At 53.7% G+C, this 10,850-nt stretch overlaps 2 protein-coding genes across 2 annotated transcripts in view; both read left to right on the forward strand.

Annotated features, from left to right (window-relative positions):
* The first annotated feature begins 300 nt into the window (after nt 1–300).
* LOC113409674 (C-C motif chemokine 3-like) lies at nt 301–2,118 on the forward strand. Its single transcript, XM_026663829.1, has 3 exons — nt 301–430; nt 752–866; nt 2,031–2,118. The coding sequence occupies exons 1-3, from the start codon at nt 358–360 to the stop codon at nt 2,116–2,118; spliced, it is 276 nt and encodes a 91-aa protein (XP_026519614.1). The 5' UTR covers nt 301–357.
* Nucleotides 2,119–7,355: 5,237 nt separating this feature from the next.
* The window catches only part of LOC112122111 (PHD finger protein 7-like), a 12,540-nt gene continuing 9,045 nt past the window's right edge, over nt 7,356–10,850 (forward strand). The window contains exons 1-2 of the mRNA XM_026663827.1: nt 7,356–7,389; nt 8,281–8,372. Of these exons, the coding sequence (XP_026519612.1) occupies nt 7,356–7,389; nt 8,281–8,372 (126 nt within the window). The remainder of the gene's footprint in view (nt 7,390–8,280; nt 8,373–10,850) is intronic.

Consider the following 10,850-nt stretch of genomic DNA (forward strand, 5'->3'; position numbering starts at 1 on the left):
TTGTGTCACACCTACTCCCCCACAAAGGCAGGTGTGTTAGTTCAAAGACAAACCTGCCACCGTTACCACGATGGACTCATGTCCTCGCTTCCTTTTTTCCAGGACTTTTGATGACCTAAACACCGAAATGGAATTTGAGAGTCACTCTAGATTTCAACTTCCTCTTTGATTTCTCAACTCAGCAAAATTTGGGTCTGTGTGTCATCACGTACTTGGTCTGATGTATGTGTTTCCCTAAAATGCTGCTGTATAAAGCTGGCACAAAGGCCTGTGGTTCAGCATCAGACGAAGGAGGAGAACTTGAAAGAATTCCTGCTCTTGTTCAGCTGCTGCCGCTCCTCCTCACCCAGCAAAAGCATGAAGGTCTGTGTGGCTGCCTTCGCTGTTCTCCTCATCGCTGCCCTCTGCTCCCAGGCCCATTCTCAGCTTGGTAAGTCCTGTTTCTCTTCTGCCTTTCTGCAGCGCTCGGAGCTCTCACTCTCACTCTCACTGCAGTTCAGACTACGTCAAGGTTGGTTTCAGGTGTAGGAAGGCTTGTAGTGAGGGAGCCCATGAAACAGCCATAAACTTCAGTTGTTCTAGCTGAAGTATCTCAGGGGTCTTCCTTCTCTGAGAGGCCCGTGAGCAGTGACAGCAAGGGGTGGAGCTGAGGGTCAGCTAACCCTATTGGGACTGCAGGAGAAGCCTTCAGATCCTCAGACACCGTCAGCGATGGGTTAGAGAATCATTCAAGTCTCTTCTTTCCTTCCAGATGGCATCAACACCCCAACTTCCTGCTGCTTCAGCTATGTTTCCAAGCCAATCCCACGGAGCCTTGTGGTGAAGTACCAGCACACCAGCATCAAGTGCTCCTTGCCGGCTGTAATGTGAGTATGATTTTCGGGCAGATGTTCTATGTTCATGCAGAGAAACAACCCTATAGGATGAACGGATGGGGGAGGGAATCTGCAGGGCTCTTGTAATACAAATGTCAGGCATTTTTAACCCCTGGGTAAAAGACAATTATTCAAAAGTTCTCCACATTCCCCTGTGGCCTCTAGAGGCCTTCAAAATACCTACAATAGGTAGCTTAAGAGAACAAGGACAGATTGATGTTTTGCAGACTCATGGAGAAGGTTCATGCTTGAGCCCTTGCTCTGGGTTCTTGCATCAGGGACTGACACAGCTTTCAGTTCCACGAGTAACTCAGCAGCAGGGGGTTGCGAAAGCATTCTCATGCAGCTCTCTTTGAGCGGGCAGCAAGAAAGCCGGGGTGTCTTGAGCATTCCAGTAGGGGCAGACGGGGCCAGAGCCACAGCTGGGGTAAATGGGCATGGCTACACCTGCTGCAGATCTAACCTGCAAGCACACCACTAGCGAGAGTAACAAAGGGCGGGCAGGGGACAGACTGAGGAAGAAGAAGGGTTGCAGCAGTGATCCCCCTGGGTCGCTCAGATTAGGGATACACACCATTTTAGATAATCGCTGATACTCATTGCATGGGCATGGAGGAAGAAGTGAGTCAGCAGAAGGAATATGCATGGAACCAGGGTAGTGGCTCAGTGGGACCAGAATTTAGGAGGATGTCCCTTATGTCAAGGGCTGGACATTGCACCAGGGTAAGGTCACCTGCTGGGGTGAGGCCCCGGTTGTCAAAGCTGGAGACGCTGATCCAGTGATTTTATCCTCATGATATCCAAGGTCGGAGGCAGCTTAAATCCCTCTGTCTGGGGGATGGTGCTACAGCTGAGTGACAGGCACTCGCTGTAACGTTATTGACCTGCTGCATTCTGATTGGCTGAGACAATAGGCCTGACATGTGCGGCAGCCAGTCACAGATCAGCTTCTCCACAGTAGGGTTCAGCGAAGGTTTCACCTTTAAAAAAGCAGAGTCCTCATTGGCTGATTATTCTTTAAAAATGCTCAGTGTTGTTGGCCAACACAGAATCCATCGGGTGTCCACGATCTGCTCTGCCGTAGCTTGTGTCCCAGGGGATCCACTTTCCTTCTTCTCCCTGTGAAGATTCTGAACCGAGTTTTTATCTCTGCAGCTTTACCACTAAAAAAGGCCGGGAAGTCTGCTCCGATCCCAATACACGATGGGTCCAGGAGTACATCAAGCACGTGAAACAAAACTGATGAGCCCCTGACGGCAACAGCTGCTGGGCGACCGTCCCGAAAGCCCCTGGAGGTCGCGGGAGGCAATTGCTCCTCCCACAAAGAACTTATTTTAATATATTATTTGTAATGTTTATTTTTGAACTAGAACAACAATTTATTATATTTAAATTATTTGTGTTTAAGTTAAATCAATGTCAATTTTTTTTGACTGAACAAAATAAAAAAAGGCAATTGAAATATTCGGCTGTGCCTGTTAATGAGGATTTAGGATTCAAGATCATAAAATTTGATGTGTTTACAAATATCTCTGGGCCTGCGCACCTTTGAATGCTCCGGGCTGTCTCTCTGAAGCTTTTGCAGGAGTGATCCCTGATCTGGGGGGATGAGGGTCTCAGCAGCATACCTCTGGCGATATCAATTTCCAATTAAAATAATCCAACCCCAACCTTTTACAGCTGGACGTTAAAGGGATAAGGTTGAAAAACCAAGTTATATTTATAAAACAAGGGTGAAATTTGCCTGCAGTGGAGCAGTGTGGGGCCAGGGCTTGGAGACACGAGTGAACAGCTCTAGTCAAAGATGGGGGAGGGAGTATGGCCTGGTGGTTAGAACATTGGCTCTGAACCTTTTCAATACTAGGCCCCCTCCCTGACTTAGCAACATGGGAAGGAGAGGGTGGTTGTGACCCCCTGATTCCTGTTCATGACACCCCCTCCCACGACTCAGGACCCCCAGTTGAGAACCAACAGGTGGGAGGAGCCACAGGCCTGGAACCCAGGTTGGGAAGCTCCTAGGCAGCTGCTGTGTCCATACTGCCACCTCTGGCAACTGGGAGAACTGCAACCTATGAGTCCTACTGGCTCACGCCCCACAGGATGTCCCGCCCACAGAGGCCCTGAGTGGCAGTGCCCATGGTGTTTCCTGATTGGCCCAGGCATGCTATTTAAGGCATAGGGAAAACACCTGTAGGCTGCTGTGCAACTAGGGGGATCTCTGGCTTGGTGCTACAACAGACCCATCTGTGTGCTCCTGATACCTGGCCTTGTTCCTGGCCCCAGCCCTGCTCCTGGGTCCTGGCCCAGCCCTCCTCTGATACCTGGCCTTGCTCCTCCTTCCTGATTCTTGGCCCCTGCTCTGCTCCTGACACCTTGCCCTGCCTTGGCTGACCTACTTGGCTCGGACCTGGTGCGGTTCATCAACTCCGACCTGTTCCAGTGGTGTGGACTGATGCTTCTGGCCTTAACCCTCGGGACTGAGTTTGCACCTTGCCTTCTTCTGTAACTTGTAGGCTAGAACTATGGGCTGGCCGCCCGGACTCCTGGGTTCTAGTCCTGGCTCTGAAGGCTGGCAGATGGGTGGGTTTTATTGCCAGTCTATCACTGACTACCTGGGTGACCCTGGCTAGTTTATAACGGTGCATTGCTCTCTACGGGGCTGAATCACAGCTGCCTGACTGTGTGTCCGGGACTCCTCACTGCTAACAGCTATGGAATATTTTCCTTTGGCACCAGTGGTAGGGGCTGGTGCTTTTGCAGCAGGAGGCTCTGAGTTTTCGCTCCTCTGTGGCTGTGAAGTTCTGTGTGGCCCCAGCACCAGGGCCGGCTCCAGCATTTCTGCCGCCCCAAGCAAAAAAAAAAAAAAAAAAAGCCGCGATTGGCAGCGGCAGTACAGCGGCAGGTCCTTTGCTCCTAGAGGGAGTGAGGGACCTGCCGCCCCCGAATTGCCGCAGGTGCCGCCCCTCTCCCTTGGCCGCCCCAAGCACCTGCTTGTTAAGCTGGTGCCTGGAGCTGGCCCTGCCCAGCACGCAGCCTCATGAAACCCACCATGTCTTAGACACAGTGGCCGGATCAGTCACAGAGTAATTCCACGGAAGCTACTGGCATTATCCTAGGGATGACTTTACCCTGGTATAAATATAATCTCTGTCTATCTAGGAGCTACACAGCTGTCCCCATGCTGCACCGCTTGTAACTTCCTGGGGACAGGAACCAGATTGCCCTGCTCCAAAAGCATGGGCCCTCACCGCTGGAGTGAAAGGCAAATCTTCACTGCCTGCCATCAGGACAGTGCTGCGACATGCAGCTCTGGTCCCATCTAGTAGGGGGCAGTTTGATCCTGGATTCCTGCCTAGGTCACTGGTGACATATCAATGGGCTTTGTATTTACCTGGTTGCTATGGGGATTGCAGGCCACAGGAGTTGCACGTGGCAACAGACTTAACCCTTGCAAGACCAGGCTCCCAGAGGGAAGCAGGTGAGTGTTCAGGGATGTGTAATTCTACACCCCTGGGCCAGGCACTGAACTTGAGACCTCTGAGTCCAAGCGCGGGACCTTCTACTGTCTGAGCTCAAAGACCCACCTCTGGTGGTCAAGGCTGTAGTAGGCTCAGCAAGCTCTATATGGGGCCCAACCACTGCGAGACGGCAGGGGTGCTGGAACTGGGGGTGCTGGCGGTGCTGGCTTGAAGTGGATTCCATCATACACAGGGTGTACAGTTTTGTTCAGTGGCTTTCAGCACCCCCGCTATAAAACCTGTTCCAACGCCCCTGTGAGACGGGGAGACGGGGACAGAGCTCCCCGCTGATTGGGCTGGAGTCTGCTGAGTGTCCGCCGTGGATTTGGATCCAGATTCATTGGACACGGACACAAGTATTTCCCCGGAGGACACCTAGTGTGAGACTCAGCGATAGACACTTCCCTTATAGACACCAACGTGTCTCCCTTCCCCGTAAGGATCCAGCTAGCGCCTGCCTGGCACCTCCAGGAGTCAGAGAACAAAGCATTCAGAACCCAGCCGGGGCGTGTACAGGGGAGTGCAGGGTGGAGCGCTCCATGGGGACACCACTGCTAGGACCCCGCGGTAGCTCTGTTGCTGGGGAAGGCGGATTTGCTGAGCCCCGGGACGCACACGATGGGTGTTGCATCCCCATTGTGTGGTGTGGGCCCTGGGAGCTTGTCCCAAATGAGTCACGGCTGATGCTTGCCCTCCAGCCCTGGATGTCATAGTCTCATGGAGTCCCCTGTAGTCATTGATGGGTCATAGTCTGTTTTCACTGATCCGAGATTCTTGGGGTCTGCAGCGTTTGGCCTCCTGTCAGCTGTGTCTTAGAAGTATTATTCTGGCAGCGGCATGGTCTTTGAGCTCCTTTACTTTGTTTCATTAGCTGTTAGAAGCCAATTGGTTTCTAGTGCATAACATTTGTTCCTTATCTGCCCAGAGACCGAAGGGTTGGCTCTTTCAGTTACTAAAGGAAAAAGGCAGATTTGTTTTGCCGGCCCTGGATTGGGGTGTCATGTTTTTTAAATGTATTTAGAGCAATCGTAACTAAATATTGCTTTTTCCCTAGGTAAGACGGCGGTCTGGACCCCTGCCTCTGCCCTTCCCCCCAGTGAATGCAAAGCCCCGGAATAATGAAATGACACGCCACAGACGGACAGCACTGGGCAGCTACCAGGAGCGGGGGGAGAGCAGACCACAGACCGGTCTGAAGTGAGTATGTGATACCTTATACCTTAATAAGGTCACAGCCCCTGTCAGATCTACCTATCTGCAGTATTTATCTGGCCCCTCTCACCACGCCGTCTGAGCACCTCACTTGCCTTCATTTAGTCTCACAACCTCGCATGGCAGGGCAGTGCTAAAATCCCTGTTATGCAGACAGGGCACCAAAGCTCAGAAAGACCAAGGGACTTGGCCAAGGTCACATAAGAAGTCTGTGTCAAAGCAGGGACTTGAACCTGTCTCCTGAGACCCAAGTGAGGGGCCTAACCTTCTCCCTAAGGGGAAGGGTGTGGGGAGAATGTGTAGGGAGCAGGAAAGGGGAACTGCACCCACGAGTCTTTTCTCATGTCTCGCTACTGTAACTCTAGCACAGCTGGGCGGGTTGCCAGCTACAGAGATCAAACCTGGGACCTCGGGATCAGTATTCAATGAGCCTCTACCACCTGAGCGAAAGGACCTGGCTTTTTTAGCTATGGCTGTAGCAGGCTCATCAATCTCTGGCTGACCTAGCCACTGCTAGATGGGGACAGAGCACACGCCAGGTGGATGTGGCTTTCGCTAGTAAAAGGAAAAAGATTCGGCACTATTGACCAACCAGAACATTACTATTATTTGTATTACCGTAGAGTCTAGGAGCTGCACACCCAGCTCAGGGCCCCCTTTTGCTAAGGCGCTGCATGATTTCCCCTGCCCCGAGGAGCTCACAGTCCAAGTAAACCACCCAATAACTCCTCCCGCAGGAGGGCCTGCCAGTGATGCGTGGCTTCTTGCACACAGGGTACGGGAGGGACCAGAAATGACCATCACGAGCCCTCCAGCCCCAGAGGAGAGACCTTTCCCCAGACATCACCAAAATCACACCAGATAAGGCCTCCCCTGCCTTTGTGTGGGGTTGAGACTAATGACGTCTGGGGTAAATGCGGAGGTAGGCGGCCAATCCCGGTCAAGGGAGCCTCTTCCTCCAACAACCAGCTTGAGGGTGATTTCCGGATGGGGCCTAGTTGGAGATGCAGGAACCTCCATGGGAGAGGTGGGAGTTTTCAATTGTCCAGACCGGGCACCTCGAGAGCTCAGGGTCCCATTGCGCCAGGTGCTGTACAAACAAACCGCAAGAGACAGGCCCTGCCCCGTAGCGTGTACAATCTAAACAAGCAAAGGGTGGAAGGAGTCTGAGCTCCCTTTTACAGGTGGGAGAAACGAAGGGATTAACGGATTTGCCCAAGGACACAGATGCCGTCTGTAGCAGAGGCAGGAATTGAACCCACCTCCCAGCCTACCTCTTTAAGCTAGGACTAGCCAACTCTTCAAAGCTACCCCTATGAATCCAACTAGAATCCAATAGTGTAGTCACGGCACAATGGCTTCCCAGGAGCTGACTGAAAGCAGCCTTCAAATACCTGAAAGCGGGGTTCCAAAGAGGATGGAGCTCGGCTGTTCTCAGTGGTACCAGCTGACAGAACAAGGAGCAATGGTCTCAAGTTGCAGTGGGGGAGGTCTAGGTTGGATATTAGGAAAAACTTTTTCACTGGGAGGGTGGTGAAGTACTGGAATGCGTTACCTAGGGAGGTGGTGGAGTCTCCTTCCTTGGAGGTTTTTAAGGCCCGGCTTGACACAGCCCTGGCTGGGATGATTTAGTTGGGGATTGGTCCTGCTTTGAGCAGAGGGTTGGACTAGATGACCTCCTGAAGTCTCTTCCAACCCTAATCTTCTATGATTCTATGAAACCCTCCTTGTTTTTTGCAGCGCTCCTGAAATGAACCGCCGGGCCCTGAAGCTGAAGGAGGAGGGTGAGAATAAACTCCCTTGCGGTGGGCTGTAGCAGGGGCAACGCGAGCGCATCCCTGGGCAGTGGCACTCGCTGTGAGCCATGCTGGGGAGCCAGAGGAAGGGGTCCATGCATGGGGCCGGCCTTCCCCTCTGGGAGGGAACTGCTGTTGCAACGGAGACCATGCAGGGGGAAGGGAAGGGCGCAGTCCGTGGGTGACAGTGAACAAAGGGAAGGGGCAGGGGGAGCAGAGGGTAAAGCAAGGGGAAGGCACATTACAGTGCAGAGCAGTGGCTGCAGAGGCCAGAGACAGTGATTTAGGGAGCTCCAAAACGGGCCAGATTATTCCCCGTGACAGGCGGGGACCTAGATCTGGTATGTGGGGGCGTTGGGGGAGCTCCAGAGCCGTTGGGGGTGGCCAGGGGGCTCTGGGTTGGCTGTGAGGAGGGGATCCAGATCTGGTGTGGATGGGTATTGGAGAAGCTCTGGATCCATTGGGGAGATCTAGGGGGCTCTGGGTTGGATGTGAGTCCATGATGTGCTGCACCCAGCGCCAGTATTAGCCCTGATAAGTAACAATCCCACACAGGGACGTGTATCTCACCCTGTACGCAGCACACCCTGGGTACTGGTGAGCTTACCTGTCCACATTCCTGTCAACACATCCCGCTGCTCTTTCCACGCTGCTGTTTGACTCCATCTGACAGCCCCACGGGCCACTGAGCCCCTGCGTCCCAGCCAGCCGGGGAGTGGGCAGGCCTCAGCAATCCATCAGCGTGATTCCCCCGTTGGCCAGCGGGAGTCGCTGTTCGTCCCTGGTAGCTGCTCCCCACCCCAGGATGGCTGTGCCAGGACTGCGGTGCCCAGGAGCAGCCTGTCTGATTCAGCGGCGTCTCCTTTCCCTCCCCTGCAGAGTGCGGGCTCTGCCACCGGGCTGACTCCGACCCCGACACCTATGGGCAGAAATGCCAGCGGGGTAAGCTGTGTGTGCACGAGAACTGCCTGGTGAGTAGCTCTCCCTTTCCCCGGGGGCTGATGGTTCTCCCGAGGGGCCGGGCTGATCCGCCTGCATCTCAATGACCCACTCGACGAGACTCGCACCACTCACCTCGCAGGGTCCCGGGGTGGAGTCCTGGCCCCACTGACATCCATGGCAAACCCCAAGATTTCACCTGCTATTATTATACTGCACCTCCTTAGGCCACCGCTCAGCGCTCCTGCTTGGGTGCATTCGGCCCTTTCCTGGATCCCGCAGCACAGAGAGATGGCTGCTCCCTCGTGATCGTCTCTAGGCTGCCCTCCTGTGTGCCAGAGAACGTCCCGGAGTTAATCCCTTTTTGAACTAGAGCAGATCTCGCGGAAACGTGTCCAGTCTTGGTTTTAAAATTCCCAGGCATGGAGAGTCCATCCCAGAGCCTGGGAAGTTGCTCTGTTCATCTGACCTCACTAATTCATCCAGCCAGCCCATTGGCTGCTTTTCTCTGCATCACCCCCAGTTTGCCTCTCTCTGCCTGATGCTGGGCTGCCCTGACCTGGCTGTTGCATTCCAGCTGTGATCTCGCTATGGCAGTACGGAGAGGAACTGCCGTCTCTTTGTGCTGTGACCCCAGACCTTTGTATAATGCTGGCTGGCTTCTCCTGCTCTGAGCTCTTGCTCCTCATAGTCATTCCTAGACCTTCATTGTCCTCACGAGCGGCTTTGCTCAGACGTGGCTATCACATGAGTTTCTAGGTGCAGCCCGTACCGTCCTTGGAAACATGCATTACAGACCCGTCAGTGACAGCCAACCCGAAGGATAAAGGACCCTATTTAGCACCAGGCCACCTGGCCTCCTAGAATTTCTGCCCAACTTGTTCTGCTGCCCATTATTATTATGACCCCTTGTCGCCAGCTGCCTGTTTTCACGCCCAAGCCGATTCAAGTGGATTTTTGAATGGCGCGGCACCGAATCGAAGGATTTGTCGAATGCAAACTAGGACAGCAATCCCTTCTTGTCACTGCCTCGCTAATTACATTGAAAGTGAGCCCAAAGTCACTAGTTAACCCCTTCCTTTCCAGTGCAGGGTTTTTACCAGGACCGGCTCCAGGCACCAGCCGACCCAGCACGTGCTTGGGGCTGCACCTTGGAAGGGGCGGCCAATCTTAGGGTGGCGGGGGCGCTCGAGGTTTTTTGTTTGTTTGTTTTTGTTTCAGCGGCGGAGCATGGGGGGGCGGGGGCTTCGGCGGCGTGTCGCTGGCGGGGCGGGGGTTGGCGCGGCGTGGCACTCGGATTTTGGGCGGCCCGGCGCGGCCCGGCGCTCGGGGTTTGGGCGGCAGTGCGCTTGGGGGGGGGGGGTGGGGGGGGGGGGCGCGGGGGGGGGGGGGGGGTTCGGCGGGCCGGCGCTCTTTTTTTTTTTGCCTGGAGCGGCAAAAAAGTTAGAGCCGGCCCTGGTTTTTACTCTCCATCACATATCTGTTTTCTAGGGTGACCAGGGAAAATTTTCAAAAATGCCCGAGTGCTTTAGCATCATAGACTCATAGACTTTAAGGTCAGAAGGGACCATTATGATCATCTAGTCTGACCTCATGCACAACGCAGGCCACAGAATCTCACCCACCCACTTCTGTAACAAACCCCTGACCTACTTTGAAAGGCACCCAAACCTCCTGATTTGTTCCTCACAGGCACCCAAAGCCGCGTATTGCTCGTGGTTGCATCTATCCTCTTGACACTTACCAACTTCCTCACATTTGCCCCCTTGCATAACTGGGATTTAAATTAGATTTACCACACAGAAACTGTCAGGGTTGCTCCCGGAACCCTTTTTCGAAGGTCAGTGTCATGTACATGGTAGATGGCAGGGCTGCTACCAGCAGGTCAGGCTTCTGTATCGGATATAGACTGAGGCCAGAGCTTCCTTCTCAGAGAGAGCCACCAGTTGTGTTCGCCGGAGGACCTTTTAATGCTCAGGCAGGTTGGCCGGAGGTTAGCCCTAGATAAGGTATGTCCCACACAGCGCCACCTAGCTGCTGACCAGTCTCACACAGGTTAGCATTCCAGGACAACCAGCACCCTCTTTGCTGTCCTCCGAACTTCAGACTGGGCCAGCTCCAGACGTCTCAATCCCGGGACTCTGAAATGAGCCCCGAAGGGCAGAGACTCTCCGAATGAGGGACACCCCTCGAAATGAAGGACGTCGCATTTTCAGCTGAACGCACTGTTTTATTAAAAATATATAATGAGATCCAGAGAGCCTGGATCTTCTTATAGTGAACTTAAACAGCATCAGATTGTTAAGTGTCCTGGCTCACCTGGGAGAAGTCCCCTCAGCACGGCTCCCTTTCCTCCCTGTTCTCCCATCCAGCTGAGCTGCAGTTGTGCTTTTGACGGGTGCAGAAGCTGCTGCAGTGAAGCCTTAGACCCCTTGCAAATCCCAGGCTTACTAGCCGTTAAGCAGCTCAGCTCATTTAGAGTGGTTAATTAGAGCTGGGGGGGGGGGGGG

Source organism: Terrapene carolina, unplaced genomic scaffold (assembly GCF_002925995.2).
Source record: "Terrapene carolina triunguis isolate 2854851 unplaced genomic scaffold, T_m_triunguis-2.0 Scaffold33926, whole genome shotgun sequence".
Taxonomy (NCBI): domain Eukaryota; kingdom Metazoa; phylum Chordata; order Testudines; family Emydidae; genus Terrapene; species Terrapene triunguis.